The sequence below is a fragment of the Rhea americana genome, unplaced genomic scaffold, assembly GCF_003343005.1.
Source record: "Rhea americana isolate MKP2758 unplaced genomic scaffold, rheAme1 scaffold_525, whole genome shotgun sequence".
In the NCBI taxonomy this organism is placed as follows: Eukaryota; Metazoa; Chordata; class Aves; order Rheiformes; family Rheidae; genus Rhea; species Rhea americana.
In genome coordinates, this window is record NW_028186674.1 from 90,513 (window position 1) to 111,001 (window position 20,489).

The 20,489-nt window shown below is 42.6% G+C and overlaps 1 protein-coding gene across 1 annotated transcript in view; it reads right to left on the minus strand.

Moving 5' to 3' along the window:
• The window catches only part of TMC2 (transmembrane channel like 2), a 39,297-nt gene extending 22,196 nt beyond the window's left edge, over positions 1-17,101 (minus strand). The window contains exons 1-9 of the mRNA XM_085318201.1: positions 17,056-17,101; positions 16,695-16,742; positions 14,283-14,619; positions 13,338-13,490; positions 10,996-11,086; positions 10,000-10,081; positions 9,573-9,679; positions 7,312-7,410; positions 1,040-1,182 (exon numbers count right to left, since the gene is read on the minus strand). Coding sequence (XP_085174327.1) covers positions 1,040-1,182; positions 7,312-7,410; positions 9,573-9,679; positions 10,000-10,081; positions 10,996-11,086; positions 13,338-13,490; positions 14,283-14,619; positions 16,695-16,742; positions 17,056-17,101 — 1,106 coding nt within the window. The remainder of the gene's footprint in view (positions 1-1,039; positions 1,183-7,311; positions 7,411-9,572; positions 9,680-9,999; positions 10,082-10,995; positions 11,087-13,337; positions 13,491-14,282; positions 14,620-16,694; positions 16,743-17,055) is intronic.
• Positions 17,102-20,489: the final 3,388 nt, after the last annotated feature.

The window sequence follows — 20,489 nt, forward strand, 5'->3', positions numbered from 1 at the left end:
GACTTTCAGAAGCCTTTTTTTTTGCAAATGAAAGGATGGGAAATGGAGCCTTTGAAATCTCCTGTAGGCAAGTGTCTCCTTCATGTACAAAATCTGCCTGTTAGGCAACCCTATAATAAAGTCAGAGGAAGACATATAGCAATCTAGACCTCAGGAGGAAGAGCAGCACTGGAGAAGGTGGTGGCTGAATCCAAAATAATGTATGTRAGCAAGTCAGGGAGGCAGGCTGAAAAGTGCAAGTGGTGAAATCACCTCAGTTTAACAGAACAAGAGCTATCTCAAGGCAGACCCAAGGTCCGTTTAGCCCATGATAGGAGCTGACAGTGGATGCTGAGGTCAGAGTATATGAATGCAGCAAGCATACAGCCCTGCTTCTTCCAGAGCTCTCCCCAGGGCCAGGGGCTCAGGAACTTCGAGGAAGAGGTGGTGCATTCATGCCGAAGAGCCAGCCAGGGATTTTCGTTTTGTGATGTGTCAAGTTGGCAAATATTCAGATTGCCAGCTGAGCTGCTAAAGCACCCAGTGGAGCACTTAGCTCACTAAGATGTAGTAAATTATTGGTTGCAGTTATTTTTCAGGTGCACTGAAGGCACCCAGCACACACAGGGCAAACATCTTAGGTTTATACTGGGCTAATGTGGTGAGGGTGGAGTAAGTATTTCCTTCACCAAGAGGAAATTTCTGGTTCCTGTCTTCTACAATCTTGGGCTTTCTCAGGGAACTGTTGAGSGAAGTAGCAGGAAAACCTGAAAATGCCTCCCTATCCTTTATTTGACAGAAGTTTAGTGGTTTTATATTATACGTGTGATTTTGCTGGAGGTACAGCATGGAGAAGCGAAGCCTTTCATGGTACACAAAGGCCTGTAGGGCTAGGCTTCCTGTAAAGCCCCAGGCTCCACATCCATGGGGTCCTTGCTGGGGCTGTGGGAGCAAAGCTRTGGCTGGACTAAGCTGTCAGCTGTGCCTAGTGGAGAGGAAAATAAGCTGCGAGACACATCTGTGTGCATATGGAAGAGAAGAGAACACAMACCATACTTACGATCTTATAACAACCATCAGGCTGTAGCCAAATACGCTGATCCCAACCATGAAATATGCCATCGGTAGCCTGTATTTCAACCAGCCAATTGTCCGTTGGTTGCTGTAGTAGCCATAAAAGAGTGCTGAGTATTTGATGTATCCCTAGAGGAAAACCAAAAGCAAATCTTTGTGTAAGCTGTGCAGCTTTTCTTCTGCAGGAAAGAGGCTTGCTTCAAAATATTTGTACTCCTAGTGAACACTGAGGATTTAAAACAAGGAAAATCAACTTGGCAATTTTTTAGTGTCTCATTCTTGACCATTTGTTGCCCTGTCATCTTTGAGAGGTTTTGATGCACGGTTCTTACCCTACTAAGAGAGGGAAGAAGAGAGGAAGCTTGTCAGAGAATATCAGCTCAAAACTAAAATGCAGTTTTTATCTACCATTGTTTCATCTCCAGCAGAAAAAACTCCTTATTGCTCTTTGTGGCTGTAGTCCATCCGTTTCTCTAACCCAGCATCAAAGACTCACATCTTGTGAAAATGCTATAGAGTAAAGGGGTTTTCCGTCATGATGTGAAACTTTTTCTTTCAGCTAGGAGGCAAATGATGTTCAGTTCCCTGCAGATTTAATTCCTTTTACTAGCTACCACCTACAAAGCAAATGTAACTAAAGACTAAAATCAAAGCACTATTTTCTGTGAAAGCAAAGCTCTGACACAATATCAGCTAAATTGTCTCAGGCAGACCTATTTTTTGCTGTACTATTTGACATTCAATGAGTGTGCAGATCTAACCTGCAATAGGGATCACTTCCTATTTTTCTGTAATATGTCACACAAGTTGTTGTATATCGTTGCATATTGTACTTCTCCTCTGTTTTTTACCTTTTACCTTTCAGTTAATAAGTTACATGTAGCAAATCAATCTAGCTGTGATAGCTGAGAAAGCTCCTCTCTGATCAACGTTTTGGAAGAATCAGAATTGAGACATCACTAGAAGACCATACCAGGGGCTATGAAACTGGATCTAGTTYAGCAGCATTGAATAATTTATTTAGGAACTGATCTCTGGAGGTCACCTGGTCCAGCCCTCTGCTCAAAGCAAGGCCAACTTCACAGTTAAATTCAGTGGCTCAAAGCATTGGCCAGCTGAGTTTTGAAAATCTCCATGGATGGAGATTATACAACCTCTCTGGGACTCTGTTGCGGTGTTTGGCCACTTTCATTTAATCGATTAGACTAGGGTCCCCCAAGGTGCTAGTTTTTTCATTTCTAACCTAATATAAAGCTTTAGTATCCTTAGTTGCAACATTAGCTGCAGATTTATTCTGCATGAAGTGCTGTGCCACCAGTACAGGATAACTTTGCGTGTTTCTCAGCCAGTGCTGCTGAGCCACTCAGGATAACTTAGCAAGCCTGCACCTGGCAGACCAGGGTTTTGTAGCATGTTATATATAATGTGGGCTGGGGAGGTGTAAAGAAAAAAGCGCCATAAAATATAAAGATGATRCACTAGTGAAGTTTATTTTCAGGTTGGAATCCCAAACCTTTATCTTTCTGATTCATCATATTGTAGGGACTGAAAAAATGAGCGTCTCTCCACACATCATCCAGTAYGTTCTTTAAACTCCATTTGTGAGACATAGTGTCTAATGTCCAAGTGAGATATATTCCTTTCTGCTCCTCTAGAAATGTGTGAAGTGACCTGCTTGCTGCAAAATCGTACATTTTGCACTGGTTCCTTTCTGTTGAAATGTATTTTTCAAGAACTGCGTTATTGACTCTTCATTTTAAGCCTGCTTTGAAATGTACTTCCCCCTTGCACCTCTCCTACCGAGCACACGGGAACGAGCATCTATTCATTTTCAATGGGCAAGGCTCTGTGAAGGGCTTTATTTGATGTCTTCTAGCTGCAGAAATTATAGCTGTACATCACTGCCCCATGGCTGGATATCACTTCACGAATCTGCCAGATGAGGGACTTGTAGGATTGCTCCCTGATGTCAAGCAGCAAGGGATTGGGTGCAGGATGGGGACCTGTGTGGCAGAAGGGGGCAGAGGATCAAGCCTTCAGTGACAGCAGGGAATACAGAAGTAGGTAGCAAGCATCAGGCAGGAGACTAGAGACTGCTCACGGTCGTTAGCCTTTTACTCTAATACAATGGTACAGCCTCATCCAAGCATGAATTTCCTCGCTGTTATATGTGTGATTTATGGTCTTGAACAAAATCAGCAGCTGCAGTTCAGCAGCACATAGTCTTCCTGTTTTGTTTTGTTTTGTTTTTATTTTTGTTTTCCTTTCTGTAAGAATGGATTTAAATGATAGAATCATAGAATCAGTAAGGTTGGAAGGGACCTCTGGAGATCATCTCATCCAACCTCCCTGATCAGCAGGATCACCTAAAGCATGTTAGACAGGGTTGTATCCAGGCGGGCCTTGAAGATCTCCAGAGAAGGAGACTCCACCACCTCTCTGGGCAACCTGTGCCAGTGCTCTGTCACTCTCACAGTGAAGAAATTCCTCCTCACATTCAGGCAGAACTTCCGGTGGTTCAATTTCTGCCCATTGCCTCTTGTCCTGTCACACGGGACAACTGAAAAGAGTTTGTCCCCGTCCCCTTGACACCCTCCCTTCAGGTACTTATACACATTGATAAGATCCCCCCTCAGTCTTCTCTTCCCCAGGCTGAAGAGGCCCAGCTCTTGCAGCCATTCCTCCTAGGGCAGATGCTCCAGCCCTCTGATCATCTTCATAGCCCTACGCTGGACTCTCTCCAGTAGCTCCATGTCTCTCTAGTACTGGGGAGCCCAGAACTAGACACAGTACTCGAGATGAGGCCTCACCAGGGCTGATAGAGGGGCAGGATCACCTCCCTTGACCTGCTGGCAACAGTCTTCCTGATGCACCCCAGGATACCATTGRCYTTCTTGGCCACAARGGCACATTGCTGGCTCATRGTCAACTTGTCATCCACCAGCACTCCCAGGTCCTTTTCTGCAGAGCTGCTCTCCAGCAGGTCAGCCCCCAGCTTGTCCTGGTGCCTAGCGTTATTTTTCCCTAGATGCAGGACTCTGCACTTGCCCTTGTTCAACCTCATGAGGTCCTTCTCTGCCCAGCTCTCCAGCCTGTCCAGGTCTCTCTGAATGGCAGCACAGCCCTTGGGCGTGTCAGCCACTCCTCCCAGCTTGGTATCATCAGCAAACTTGCYGAGGATGCACTCCATCCCCTCATCCAGGTCATTGGTGAAGAAGTTGAACAGGATGGGAGCCAGTACTGAGCCCTGGGGGATGCCACTAGCCACAGGCCTCCAATTGGACTCCACGCCACTGATGACAACCCTCTGAGCTCTGCCTTTCAGCCAGTTCAAAGTCCTTGCTGAAGTCAAGGTACACAACATCCAGTACTCTTCCCTCATCTACACAGCCAGTCACTCCATCACAGAAGGCTATCAGATTGGTGAAGCAGGATTTCCCCTGGGTGAATCCATGCTGGCTACACCTGATCACCTTCTTTTCCTCCATATGCTTAGAGATGACATCCAGAATGAGCTGAGTGGCAGTGAGGCTGACCAGCCTATAGTTGCCTGGGTCCTCCTTCTTGCCCTTCTTGAAGACTGGAGTGACACTGGCTTTCTTCCAGTCCTCAGGCACCTCTCCAGTTCTCCAGGACCTTTCAAAGATGATGGAGAGCAGCTTGGCAATAACATCCGCCAGCTCCCTCAGTACCCGTGGGTGCATCCCATCTGGGCCCATGGATTTGTGGATGTCTAGCCTGCCCAGAAGGTCTCTAATCCTATCCTCCTCAACCAAACGAAAGTCTTCCCTTCTCCGGACTTTCTCTCTCTTCTCCAGGCTTTGGAATTCCCTTAACAGAGAAGACTGAAGCAAAGAAGGCATTCAGTAACTCTGTCTTTTCTGTATCCTTTGTCACAAGGGCCCCCGCCCCATTCAGTAGTGGGCCCACATTTTCCCTAGTCCTCCTCTTGCTRCTGATGYRTTTRAAKAAGCCCTTCCTRTTGTCCTTGACATCCCTTGCCAGACTCAATTCCAGCTGGGCCTTAGCCTTCCTCGCCGCATCTCTACATACTCTGGCTGCATTCCTATAATTCTCCCAAGTAGCCTGTCCCCTCTTCCACATTCTGTGTACTTTTTTCTTCTCTCTGAATTTGGCCAAGAGCTTTTTGCTCACCCATGCAGGCCTCCTCCCCTTTTGCTGCACTTCTTACTCATAGGGATGTACCACTCTTGAGCTTGGAGGAAGTGATGTCCAAGTGTTGAATATTAGCCAGCTCTCCTGGACCCCACTTCCTTCTAGGGTCTTAACCCATGAGACTCCACCAATTAGGTCTCTGAAGAGCCCAAAGTCTGCCCTCCTGAAGTCTAGGGTTGCAATCCTGCTTGTTGCCTCAGTTCTTTCCTGCAGGATCCTAAACTCCACCACCTCAATGCTTCTTGTATTTTTACAGGGTGCTGCTCAGATGAGGTTTTCAATGTTCAATGTAATGTTATTTGATGTGCTGCTAATTCACCTTTGGCTCTGGTGAATTTTGGATGCTGGCAAGAGGGTGAATGAACTGGGAGAGTGAGATTTAAGGGATCCCTAGAAGAAAATGAGCGGTATACAAAGATCTGATTGCATAGGATTCCTTTACACACAGGTATTTGAAGGCTTGTTAATAAATTAAGGTAATTAATWAATTAATGTTAATTAATGTTAATAAATCAATGTCAATTAATATTTTTTTTAACAGAGGAAATTATGTTACTTTTTACAGAAGGATTGTGTGCCACATAAGGTAATATAAGGTATGCACAAGTGCCAGATAGCATTTCAAAAAAACTTCCAGAAATAGCCAGCTTTGAAAGTGAGATGCCAAGGAACTGGCCTTAGTGGATTCTCTTCATTCCTGGTAAGTATCTTTTTATTTTCAGGGAAATACTGTTTCCCATAAAAACACTTAATCCCTTTGGTCTAACTCTCCAAAGGAAAGAATAGCTRTGGGTGCTCAACCTGAACTGTCTTTCAGGCAGGCTGATTTCCAGGAAATAGGCTCTGAGGATCTTCATGTTAGATACACACAAGTGAAGTTTTCCTCATTTTTAGTCATGCATGGCAACCTGAGACGATAGCTATGTAGCATCTTACCTCATTCCCCTGTGTCTAGACTGAAATCCCCTTCAGTACTTGCAATGCTGCTACTAATTAAGAGCAAGCAGCTGCCTTGCAGACTACTGTAACCCCTTTTTATTTCACTCATTTCCCATCTTTTTCTTCTGCTTATATGAAGATGCTGGTTTACTTAGACCAGAAGTTTAGTGCTGTGGCTTGTAAGCAGTTTGGGCTCTGGCTGTCCGGCAAACCCTGAGCTGAAGTGAAACCTTGTGGCAGTGGTGACAAGGACTCAACAAAACTGGGATCTGAATTGATACTGCAACTGAGCCCCAGCAGAACTAGTGAACTGCTGCAAGCTCGGCCCTTCCTTTCAGATGCAAATCTGAAACCTGTACCAGCTTAAGGCACGTATAAATATTTCACAGACACAGTGGTGGAAGGGATGAGGGGGAGCAATCTACTTCCCAAGGTTGTAAGAAAATTCTGTGGTATGTTAAGACATTCCCTGCCGGGTGAGCAAGGCTTACAGCTTGAAGTCATTTTGTGGATTACTAGGTGAAGTGGAACGTGGTTTGAATGAGCTGTTCCAAAGTCACCATCGTGGAGTTTATGCAGTCCCCTGCTTTTACTAATGCTCATGGAAAAAAACCTACCTGAAAGAAATATAGATAGACAGACATAGGGTTCCTAAATTTCCTTTCATTTTCTTCAGTGTGGAGCTATATAACTCGACTGGCCTTAGTGGACCTTACTTTTGTCCTTTTGCACCTCCGTGACCTCAAACAGACACATCTCGGGTGGTGTCAGCCAGCTCTACGTTGGGACATGACACATCCTGTTCTGAATGAAAGTGTTTCTGCTTTGTTCCTGCAAAACCAAGAAATACATGCCTTCGTGTGTGTGTGCCTGCGTGTGTGTGTAAATGCATGGGTGGCATAGGCCATCAAGCATATTTGTACGTGAAAGTGGTTCAGATACATACGCAGATGCCTGGATGTGCACATGTTGGGAACCTGTGCTATCTGCTGCTCATGGCAGCAGGAGTATCTTCATCTTCTTCAAAAAGTACATGTGTAGCTTATTTATCTTGGAACCAAATTTAAGGCTGTAGCTGGTAACTTCTGAAGGGGTTTACCAGGAATTCAACTGATCCTATATAATTAACTGTCCTGTACATACCTCAAAATCCCAAAGAACTGAGAAATCCATAGCTGTTGCTTGTTCAGCCCGGGGTACAGTTTTCCTCGGCATGCTCCCATATGGCATTCCCATCAGGATCTGGAGAGCATTAATAATGATGGTACATATGTAGTGCAACATACTGTGCAGCTTTTCTCATTATTTTCTTAATGATTCCCTTATTTCTATTTCATTTCTTCTTTTAGTATATATTTTCTTAGTACCAGAGCTGCAGGAGTTAACTTCACCCAAATAATCAAGAGAGTTTTCTTTCCCTAGTAGCGGCCATTGCTGCATACATACATAGGAAGTATATTGGCAAGGAATTATATCCCTCCATGAACAGCTCCTATTTAAATGTCCTTGGTTTAGCAAGAGGCTTCTTTGCTTGAACTTCATGGGTCTGATACAATAAAGGGATTAGTTTTATCCTCTTATTCAGGACTCTTCCCTTGTGAGGAGTCAAGAGCATTTGGTCAAGCCTGTGCTAGATTTTATATTATATAGCCTTGAATTGAAAAATGATCTCAAGATGAGGTGAAGTGCGCTTAGGTTTGGGCAAGAAGTGTAGATGGGACCAGAAACATGACACAAGGAACAGGTTTCATGGCATGTCCTCTCCTAATGGCACGATGCAAGGCAGAGTTGCAGCAAGACCGGCAACTGTCGAAGTTCACAGGGAGAACTTCAAGGGCTATGGAGAGTTAATAACATATTTACAAGTAGACTGTGCTGCACATACCAAAATATCTCATTAGCATTCATAGGGTCCCAGGATATCATCTATCACTTATTTTTCAGGGCTATCTAATTAATTTCGAAACCATTTATGATTAAATGTTTATTATTCAGCTACTCTCCATATTGTAACAGCTCGGTAGGCAATGACTAATAGTATGCATACTTTAAAGACAAATTATATAAAGCTATTTTATCCTTTACCATATGCATAGTTCTTTAAAAAAATACATTTGTTTTGTGCAATGTTAATGATTATGTCTCTTCATTCTGGGAGGAAACAGAGCTTTTATTTTTGATAGTGTGAACTACCACATTAAGGAGAACAAAAGCATGGTCCTCAGGAGAGATTATATGCTGCATTTTTGCTCTATAAAAATCTTCATTGAGTAGAACAGAAGCCACTGTCTGTGGACTGCACAGTCTTTGAAGACTGTACTGAGTAATTTAACCTGAGCTGTAATGGTTATATTAAAAAATTCTTCTGTAAATAATCATATGAAGCAGGCTATGGGATCCTTTTCCTTCTCCAAGAACAATGAGAAGTTGGAAAATAAAAATAAAGATGATTCCTCATGAATCATCTGAATTAGAAGTACAGAAAGGGGATATTTCCCAAACAAGCATTAGTAAAGTTCTTGGGAAATCATGTGTTCATTCACTTGATTGCTGCTTCTGCAGGGCTCTGCTGTGGCTATTGCCCAGGGGCTGAGCACCTGCAAGGGCCCACAGAGGTGCTGCTGGAGAAATTGAGAGCAGGCACTTTTGGAGGTCCTCGCCCTGGCTGGCCATGCCGTGCTGGGCTGCACTGACAGAGCTCACGGGTTTTGTCACTCCAGAGCAACCCCCCCACCGAGCTGACAGCAGCATCTCTGAACCCAGAGGAGGTGTCCCTGGCATTGATGCTGTCTGCCAGAAATCTGGGCAGTTTTCCACCATAATCTTATTCTTGAGTTTGTGAAAGCCCATTGAACTGAACAGATGTCAAAACCGGACTCAACAAATCCAGTGAGGGCTTGTTTGCAGCCAACAATTCTGGTTCCGAATAATCAAGTAAGAATAATTGTGCCTGCTTAATCATCTTTACTATGATTTTTTTCAATACAGAGAATTGAAGAAAATGTTTGGGAAGATGCAATCCTGTCAATGGGGTTTTCTTAATTGCTTTAAGAACATAGTTCATTTCTTATATCTCTTATGGACCCAAGCTTATACCCAGGAGGATTCCTAGATCATATCTTTCACTTCAGTCAAAATGTAAAAATAGCATCAAGTTAGATTTCTGAGTTTCTGTTTTAGCTGCTGGATGGACAGGATCCTCTATAGCATTTCAGATGTACTGATTTCAACATAACTTCTGTTTCTGTGTCAGTAACAGCCGTATAAGTCATTATTTGTATATATAATTCTTACACATTTTGTTCTTTTAAAGCACGATTACAAAACACTTGTTTGTGTTATCAGACTCACGTTTGTGGTAATCAGTGGGATGAATATTACTGAAAACAGAATTAAGCGCTTACCTCTGGAATTATAACCAGTCCAAATATTAATCCAAAAAGGACAAGATTTACCCCATACATCCATCGAAGAAATATGAAGTAGGAAGCGACTGAGGAGCCAAAGTGACCTTGAAGCAGAAGACACTTAGTGGTTAGAAATTTAGGAGAAATAAACTGTACTCAGTTAGACCTGAAGTCTTCTACCCCCCCCCCCTCCAACATATGTTGCCCAGGAGCCTTCCTGACAGCCCCCTCACACTGTTACAGTCAAGGCTCATGGAGATGGTGAAGACCTGCATTGCGAAGGGTACGTGTTCCTTGTTTGGTGTTGCACCCTGGAGTGATCAAAGACTAGGGACAGGGAACTGGGATAATTTTTGAATGAATTCAGAACTGTCTTACAAAATGGCTTATTGCCATCTTACACAGCAGAGCACCTTCCACTTACTCTCCACTTCTTTTATCTTCATCTCCCAGGGAATGCACTGTGTTTTAAAATTGTCGAAGTCTCTCTTAAATTTCACCCATTTCTGAAACAAGACAACATTGTTGTGAGCAGAGAGGTGTGAACAGGGAGGCTGCTGTAGGAGGACTTTAATGTTAGGGCTTGGTAGCATTGCTAGAAACAAATATAAAGCCTTAACATGCAAAGTAAAAACTCTGATCTGGATCTGGTTTTGATCTTTTGCACTCCTTCAGAAACTACTTTCAATCCACCTCTCCCATCATACCCCCCCCTTCACCCCCTCATAAGTGTTTACATTCACTATTTGTATTTTAACCTTTCTAGGCTTTTGGGAAAGCACTGTGGAAAGCACTTAGCTCTGGGTTGAAAGAGTTGATGCAAAACCAACTCTATTTAAAATAAGAATTAATTTGATAAAATATTGAGCTTGAGTGCTTTCTCTCCAGACCAGCGACTAAACTCCTATTGATTTCATCAGCTCAGGTCTGGCTCCATTTTTCTGCCTCTCAGTGTAATCTCTGTGACAACATGCAACTTGTTTCCCCACTTCAGTCTTAAAACAGTCACAATTGTCCCTATTTTCTCCTCATTAATGAGAAAGATGAAATTTTACGGAAGTCTGTAGGACAGTGCATGAATTGGGGATGGTCTCTCTCATCCTTAGTGGGTATCTTGTCTCTTAGTTCAGGGTTTCTGGAGATTGCAATCAGATTTTCCCTGCTCCTCTGTATTTTCCCCTGCTTCTCGAAACCTCCCTTCAGGGAAGGTGACAATGAGATTATGGTAGGGGGAAATTTCTTCATTTTTTCTTTAGTTTTCATAGATGTGAATCTGGCTAGCATTTTGACAGTGCACAGGAAGCTTTTGTTGGTTTTCTGGTGTTTCTTTTGCCAAATATGGATTACAAACTCTGCCAAAAATATAATGAATATGTAATCAGATACTCAAAGTTTTCTTTGTTGTCACTGCAGCACTTACCTTTGCCATCATCATCTTATACGCGTACAGCTTTTTGCCTTTTCCTTTTCCCAAAGCTCCTTCAAACTTCTCTACAAAAGCTTGTGCCTCCCTAATTTTAAAATAAACAAGACAATTATTGAAATAGTGAAAAGGTCTCCAGCTTTTCCTTTCTGTGAATGGTACTGCCTGCACAGGTGGAAAAGACAGTCGTGCTACCCTCCCTGCGTGAAGGTGGGGGTTTCGGTCTCTCTGTATCTGAGAGCGCGTTCCTGTGTGGTTTTGCAGCCGGGCACTGAGTACGCAATGCCATCCTGCAAACCGACTGGCATGGGTATCCTTGAGCTGTCCTGCCTCCAGCCTTGGAAACACAACTCTGGCAGTGAGCATAACGCCGCTCAGAGGCAGCTTAGCATTGAGACAGGCGTTATCATTGCTTGCATGCCCCATGCTGCTCCTGAGGTGCCAGCTACTGTCTCTTGGTGCTGTTGCTGTGCCATGTAGAGCTTCATTTCATCTGGGACTAACTATACAGTTGTCAAAGTGCTCATGCTCATGGAACAGAGATTTGCCCAAAATCTTATTCTTGCTTTTTCCTTGGATGAGGATCTGCATGTTCCTCAAGAGGTTTTGGTCTCTGGCATTCCTGTCAACTTCTCTCTCCAAGTGCTTTGGTCAAGAAGAATATTTTCTAATGAAACAGACTCCAAGAGGTTGTAGTATTTCCCTCCATGAATACCCCCCATGGACAAATATCAGAGACAAACTATTGGCAGAACAGGACAATCTCAGTGCCAGACAAATGAGTGTACACTGGCCAGGAATAATATTAGGCTGGAAATTGAAATTAGTTTTTGAATGAGTTTCTAAGGGAAATACAGAGCAAAGAACCTAGATAGACATTGATAGAGTATGCTGAGTTTGTGAAGAAGATTACATTGTGTGTTGTTGTAGATGATATAAAATGAGAAGAGATTAAATGTAAGGACTCAGGATATCCTTTGTATTCCCTCGGTTCTTCACATTTCTCATCTCTGCAACGGGGCTAATGCTTTCTTGTCTCAGGGGTGAGTTTGGACAACTAACATAACTAATGAATGTACAGCACTCTTGAGATCTTTTCTAGAGCCCCTTGCACAAACAATGAAACAGTTTTTTTTAGATTCAGCAAAGAGTGGTAACGATTGCCATGGTCCAGGGATAAAATAACAGGATGGAGATATGTTATCAAACATGAGCCTAGGCAGAGTTTTAGCTGACAGAATCCTATATGAGTGGGAAAATATATCAAAAACAATATTTGCTTTTTTTCATTTTTTTTTTCAGAATTTCTGACTTGGAGGGTAATTAATAACATTTTATATGTAATGAGCTGAGGTTCATAGCATGCCTGTGAGATGGAAAAGTTGCTTTAACACAGTTCTTTTTATCCAGATTTTTAGAAATAATTAGCAGTGTTCAGGGCTCTTGGTTCTAATAGAAGATGGAGCAGGTCTTGGCCTTCAGGGCTTAAAAACAGAAAAGGAGACATACACAGTATCTACTGGTCTTCACAACCTGGTTGCTGCAGGTCTGAGCAGTGTCTTAGGCAAACATGGAGAGTGGGACATCAGCCATCCACAGGGGGCTGTGCATATGTTACAATGATATTTTGAACACCAAAATTCTCATCTGGTAGAAAGGGGCTTCAGGTCTTTAATCAATAGAACTGGTATTTGAATCATTCTCTCAGTGACTTATCCAGTTTGTTATGGGCCATTCTCYGTTGATTTGTGGGTTTTGACTTCCCTGGTCAGCCCCAAAGCCCTGTCCCACTGTCTTGCTGCTCCTGATTGCCCTACACTAAGTTGTCTCTGCAGCTGTCTGTGCTATTCTTACATTCAACATGGTCTGTGTGGCAATATTATCTTTGCTCCATAAACATCTGTAAACAACACAGTATTTTTTCCAAGCAATACTGTTTCAGGAAGTGTGAAGTAACATGGCACCTTGCTGCTTTGATTTCTGTCTAAGAATGAGCATGAATAAGCAAAGGAGGGCACAGAGTTTGCTTTAACAAGTAGCCTGACAGTAGTGAATCATTTGGTTTTAAATACAAGGGTAGAATAACCTAGCTGTGGATATCAGTTGAACAGATTTGCACCTTGTCCTGTCTCTAGTTACAGAGACTAAAAAAATTAATTCCACATTTTAACTCAGATCATTTAAACTAGAACAGGTTAGCTGTGTTTCTACTCATTGTTTTTTCCAAGACTGGAATGTTAGAGTAACAGCAGCAAAAATGCAATTTTGGAGAAAGACAAAATGCAGTTGACACTAAGCAAACACCCCAGTGATACGAGTTCCTGGGGTGTGATGGCTACCTGAGCATCGAAAGTTTCTTCACCATTCGCCAGGGCTTGTTCCTCATGGTGGAAATTAGTTTTTTCTTTTGCTCCACCTGTTCCATCAGCATCGCAAGCTCTTCCTCTGACAGCGATTCCTCATCAGATGAGTTGGAAGTAGTGGAAGGAGCACTGAGAGGGCACAAAATGGAAAAAAATGTTAACAGTAGTTTGAGTGGGCACAGTCTCTCCTTCTCTGGGGCCCTCATGTGATGTGCAGAGCCATCAGATGGCCTGCAAGGGGATAGGGTCCTCCCCCTAGAGCCAGGCACCTGGAGCCTGCATCTTTCCCGGGGCCCGGTGGCCTCACTGTCCTTGTGACTTGGTGTGCTACCAGCACCAGCTCTTTGCACCCAGGGCATTGCTGATTCCAGCCATGATAATCAGGAGTCGATTGAACTCCACTGTACCTCACCCAGCTTTGGACCACATTTCAGCTACAGAAACATTGTCTAGTGCTGCAGCTGGTTCTAGAGAAACATTTTTCACATCTTCAGAGGGAAACAAGATAGAGGGAGAAGCAAAACATTGGAACAGAGGAAGAGACTTGAAAATGTGAGAGATCCCGTTTAGCCTCAATGTTTCCAGCACCCAACCAATAAAATATGTCCAGATCTAAGTCACTGAAAGTGTCTTCAAGAGCGCTTTTCTATCCCCTACTATATGCATTAGGACTTAATAACATACATGAATCTGATCCTCACTTAGAAAACAGTAATGACAGAAGAGCTTGGAAACAGTTTAGCTACACTGCATTTTACACCATTGTTTTTCATAGTTGTATCTTTTTTGGAAGAGGAACAAMTTACTTGCAGTCTATTGGTTTTGCAGTTCTGACCAATATTCCACAAGGTCAAGGCACCTCTATAAAGCTAGAGCCGCAATTCTGTGATGTGGTACAGTACTTAGGGATGGTTAAATTACCTGTTTTTCCTGTCTTTCTTCCCTTTGTTCTCCCTCTCCTTTCCTTTCTCTTTGTTTGTTTTCTTTTCTTTATTTTCCAAATCCTTTTGCTCTTTGGTAGAAGCTTTTTTGTCTCTCTCTCTCTTTTGGCTTACTGCCACTTCTGTCTTTTTTCCATCACTGTTTTTTCTCTGGTGGTTTTTTATTTTAGAGGCTCTATTTTTTCTAGAACCACCGTCTTCCTCTTTGCTCTCATCTTCTTCTTTGTCCTTTTGTTGCTTTTCCCTTTGAAGTCTACTTGGCCTGACAGCTTTCCGAAGGGGCTGTTTCTTAGGTGACTTTTTCTTTGCTTCATCTGCTGCAATGGATAAAAAACCCAAGTGCTTAGGGAAACACTTAGCTTTGGCACAATACAGATTCACCAGAAAAGCACAGGGGGATGTAAACCCAAGTAAAATCGATGAACAGATATGTCCATTGACCTCAGTGGGCTTTGCACTATGCCCTGTCTGAGAGCCACATCCAGCTCTTGGTTACACAACTTCCATGTAAGAGATGAAAGACTCATTTAGGACATCAGTGGCTGGTGAATGACCATAACAAAATTGAAAATTATTTCCAAAAATAAAAACACTGCTCCTCAGAGCACATTACAGGCACATCACAGGAAGATTCCTGACCTGCAAATATACCAATACAGTGGAAATACAAATTGCAGAGAGTTAAACGGTGTGTAATGTCCTTGCTGGTGTGATATCCTTCAAAGYTGCTTACTTCTTAAGTCTGGGGATGGATATCTCCTATTTATATAGAGAAGAGGTACAGCTTAGGCAGCACCAGGTTTGATTTCTCTGAGATTCTCCTTCTATCGGGATGTTTATCTCCAGCGAATAAAAAAGCAAGATAGCCTTCGGTGCACATTACATTCTCACTGACTGCAAGCTAAGAAAGTCATTCGTATAGGTTCAAAAGTACTTCCAGTTCTGAAAGCTTGAAATGGTGCATGATTTAATTGYAAGATATTATGGAAAGGGGGCAAAATATTTAGAAAATGCTCAAACTACTCCTTCTCTGTTACAACCAAGTACATTAAAATCAAAAGTAAGGTTTTCATATTCATTTAGCTTCTAATTTACTAAAATTTCTGACTGAAAAAAAATAGAGTTTTCAAAGGAGAAATGAAGTTTTAAATGTTGACATCAATTTTTCCTCGAGGTTGGAGAAATTATTATGGAAGAAGGAAATTGAGGGGGGAGTGGGATTCAGAGTGAAAAATGTGCAGCCTAAAAGGAGAAGAAAATAGAAACAAAAAGGGGTTTGAGATTTTGCATTTTTGTTTTGGTGAAAAATCAGAAATTAATAACAAGCACATAGTTTTTTTCTGGCTAGTGCTACTCAAAATTAGCAAGTAGTGGTAGTCACACTTGTCACAGGAAATAAGAAGGGACTTTAACTCATTTCTGAAGAGCCATTAGGAAGATTTCATTTAGTATGTAATGGTCTATCTCAGTGAAATTGCAGAGAGTGATCTAGGTTAAAGGACCACCTACCCTTTTTGAGAAAATGTACATTTTGTGCCGCTAACCATCATGGCTTTCATTTGCAAACTATTAAATACTAGGTGAAATCCAGACCAGCCATTTGTTACTTTTATCTTATTTCCTTGGTTGTGTGTGTGGGAAGAGTGGGTTTGATTTTTTAAAAATATGTCATTTTGTGGTTTATTTTCTTATATTTTAAGGATCGTACAKGCTGTCTACAGACCACTGGATGTGAAACACTTGTCTATTTGCCTCTACATTCATATCATCTGTCCAGTGCTGTTATAATCTTACCCCTTAGCTCTCTCTCTTTATCTAGTGTTACAATCCTACCCCTAAACTATTTCTCTTTATTTACTATACATACGAGGATAAAGCTGTTTTTAACCCTGTCACTGGCTCTTCCTGATTTTGCTATCAGCCATTAATCTATCTCCAATCCATTTTCTTTTCTGTCTTCGCATGGTCATGAGCAATAAGGATACCGGTGCATCCTTATACTACTGCTTACAGTAGCAGGCGTTATGGAAAAGCACCAACCCAGCGGAGAAAGCAAGCAGGAGCTCAGTGCAGTGCAAATCAGTCACAGCCCGGCATAGGGTGATGATTTACTGTGATGCCTGTTTTACCAGGGATGACYACAGAGCGACGTGGGCTACAGCAGCCTGCTGCTTTAGGTGCATGGATAGAAGCAAACAGACCGTGGAAGAGTGACTTTTTACACATCTCTATTGCAAGTCAAACTCTAAGGGAAAAATCTGCTTGTTTACAAGTAGCTCTTGAAACAGTTCCTACCGTAGAGCAAGGAGAAAGTCACAACCCACAGAGATTAAAAAAAGGCATCACTTCTTATATTTCAAAACAAGACCACAATTTTTAATGTCTACTTTACCTTCACTCCCTGAGTCACTTTCGATTTGTCCATCAATCTCTATTCCAGCTGCAAGACAAAGAATGAAGAGTAATTGCAGTTGTTGCTAGGATTTGCACATGCAATCTTTTACACAGGTAGTTCTTCACAGCCAGATGAGGTTGGCAGAATGTTCTTTATTGATTATGCATTATATTCTTTTTCTGTAGTGATGGTCTTATTATTTCTTTTAATCTGGCAAATTAACAAGAGTTCCCTGCATGAGAGAACTGAAAACGCACGATCTTTGACAGGCACAAAATAGAGTGCTTGAAAAGCCCTGAGACATATTATTAAGCACTTGGTAGTATCAAAATTGAAATGATYTTATACTGATACTAACCATCTTCCATGATGACTTCTAATGCACATTTCTTTTTCTTCCCCATGACAGCTTCCCGTCTTTTGCACAGATACTGTAGCTGCTATGTTGCACATACGTATCCAATTATATACGAGTTTCTCTCTCTTCCAGTGCCCATGARCTTGTCTCCTGAGCATTGCACACAAGTGGGGACATCCAGGCACCTGTGACCTCTTGCTCACGAGCCATGCGGGCACGGGAGAGTAGGAACGGTGCGGGAAATGCAGGGAAGACCTTGTTCTGCCACAGCCCAATCCAAACACTTTCTTTTCTGATCCCTTCTCAGTGTGAAAAGCACCTGTCAGCATTACATTGCATTTCATTATTTAAACATGAAGGAAAGCCCTTTGGTGGGTATTTGGTGGTATCGTATGAAACACAGACACAAGTCACGTCTGGTTTTGACATAAGCACGCAGCTGCAGGCTTTGGAAGTGTCAGTTTTCYTAATGCCATATTCTTTACTGACCTGCGTCAATCTGTGTAACCCTACTAGTCATTCTCCTTCCGCACTTTATTAAACTTCTCAGTGCAGTGCCTCTTGGGCATGGCTATGGGTCACCTTTTGTCCTTCATGGCAGGGGAATCATGGGCTAATAGATGCAGCAAGAAGTCAGGAGTCGAGACACTGTCGCTGTGCCTTGCTCCTTCCGTTCTGCATGACCTTTGCATACTCATTGCACTTGCTGGTAAAATGGGATAGATTTTCCTTCTAGTGCTCTGAGGCTTAATTAATTAATGTGAGACCCTCAGCTGAAAGGTGCTTTAGTACCACAAAGTATTGTATTGCCATCTGTAGCTTGCAGTCTTCTGTTGGACCAAGCTTCCACTGACAACAGTTTTGTCCAAGTAATCCGTGGGTTAAAAACTGCAGCATCTGCCCCACTGGCAAGTCTCAGAAGAAGGCTCCAGTAGGGATCAAAGAGGAGAGCTTTAGCTTTCTCTTGCAGTTGATACATCCATGATGCAGAGTTTTACATACAGGCATGAAGACAGTACACTAGTAGTTTCTGAAGAGGCAAGTATACAGTCACCCCGTTTCTGAAGTCTGCAGTGTAACTGTACCCCAGGCCAATGCTGGCATTCATTCTCTTGGGGGTGATAATACACAAAGGCTTTTTTCTGAATGTTGGTAGGGAGAGTGTTAATTCCTCCCTTCCCTCCCAAAAGAGAGGACTTTTAAGGAAACTGATTTGAGAAGGAAGGGATGGGCAATGCTGCAGTGAGCAGTGTGAACAGTTTTGCATGGGACCCTTGCTCTGGGTTGGATGCAGCACATGAGGAGATGCCAGCCTGAATGGGAGACTTTCTTTTTGCTCACTGACTTGTAGTCCAAATAAGCCTTTCAGCTGTTTTGAAGTTGAACCTCATGGACTGTTTGATCTGCCTTTGACTTTAGCTCAGCTCACCTGAGCTAAATATATAATGTATGTTATGTGCACATACATTATTAACACCTCTAAGCCTACAAGTTCACTACACAGGGCACTGATATTGTGTGTGCCCTGCGCCAGTGGGTCTGACTGGGGCCAGCAACAGGGGTAGCAGTCTTTGAATGTCTTCCCTGAATAGGTTTCACCTATAATGCTACATGTCAAAATGGTTGGTTGAAGAATTGTTCAAAATACAATCACCAGGCTGTTGAATTAATTCCTCTCCAGGCAAAACAAGAGCAATTGACAGCAGCCAGAGCTACTGGACCAGGTTTTCTGCAGGTTGCTTCAGTTGCATCAGGCCTCAGACCTAAGCGTCTCTTTCCCAAACAAAGGAGCTAGGAACTTCCTTTTTTCTTGCTAAATGAAAGCCAGATTTGGGGTAAAACTGGTGATGACAAAATCACATTCTTACAGGCTGGGTGGTAGCATTTTCCTCTTTCATAAGTGGAGATTACTTCACACCACCAGCTTCACTGGACTGAATCACACAGAGAGGAGGGAGGAATTCCTTAGGGAGGAATCCCTGCACTGCCTTTCAGATTTAGCATTATACATAGCAGAACCTTCTTCATATCACCTACTATTCACTTTGCCTTATAGCCATGAGATCTGCATAAACAAAATAACTAACCCCAGCTGATGCTGTCTTCCTCCTCCAGAAACAACGGTCTACCTGCAGCTGATTTGCAACCACAGAAGAATGATTAAAAACCTCAGGATCTTTGTCCCTTGTGGAACATATCGTTGGAGGGAGATGCAAATGACTGCTTTTCCCCTGCAAGTTCTTACTAGGTGCCATACCCAGGTTTGGGACCACACCACAAGGGGAACAGCACCTCAGCTATCCCAGACCTACATGTGCCAACCAGCAGCTGACCCTGTTACTGCTGCAAGTCAAAAACCACCAGGGAGGTGACCTGTGCCTCCTTCCCTTATCTCAGAAGAGTGTCAGGGAAATGGTCTATATAAATGAAGAATCTGTATAGCAGAAGCATAGTGGTCACAGCTTTCAGAAGAGGCTGGATGATGACTAGGCAGTGCCAGATAGTCTGATTGAGAAGACAGGCTGGGCAAGGGAGACTGTGGTGCCTCAGGGAGATGGGAGTTTGTGAAATGGAGTGATATCATGCAAGCTGAGACTTCTTAGCAAGACCAATGTGGTTGGGCCAAACAACAGATGTGCTAGCCTTGTTTGCTTGTCATGAATTCTGCTAAGTGCTTAGAGATCTGTAGTTTTCCCCAGAATCAGGCTGATGGAGATCTCACTTCACCTCTGTGCTATTTTTGCCTGTATGATACTGCATTTGTAGTGCCTTTCAGGGAGGCTGGACACCAACGAGAGGTGGTCAAAAAGAGAAATACTAAAAACAAGCTTTTGCTGTTTATATGTGAAACTGAATTTCACATATAGTGAAATGTAAAAATGTACTTCATTTCACATTCGTTTGATGCTTATCTTTTTTTCTTTTTTCTTTTTTTTTTTTTAGGTAGAAGGGGTTTAGTTAAAGGAATCACATACAAAAATGTTGCAGCAACCCCCAGGAATGGCAGGCCTGAGAGAGCAATGAGACATCACGTGTGCTCTGAGAGAGGTTACGCATGAGGACTTTCCATGTCTGCGTGTGTGTGTGTGTGTGTGTATCACACAGATAACAGACCTCAAAATAGCTCTGTGCAGGGCTGAACTGATCTTATGTGCTTGTACAATGGGGAAATACTGCCATTCTTCAGCACCAAATATGCTATCATCCTTAGCTTAAGAATTTGGTTTTYCTAAGAGGATAAAGTGTCTTGCAGCATTTATGATTTCTTAGGATTATAGGCCAGCAGGATTAATGGATTAGTCTTTTGCCTCTGAGTTATTCCACACAAGATATGAATAAGTAATGCACAATCATGAATCGAGCTATTACTTATGTAAATGTCAGACTTTGTGTACAGAGTATGAGCAATTTATAGAGTGCTAGCGGTAAATTTT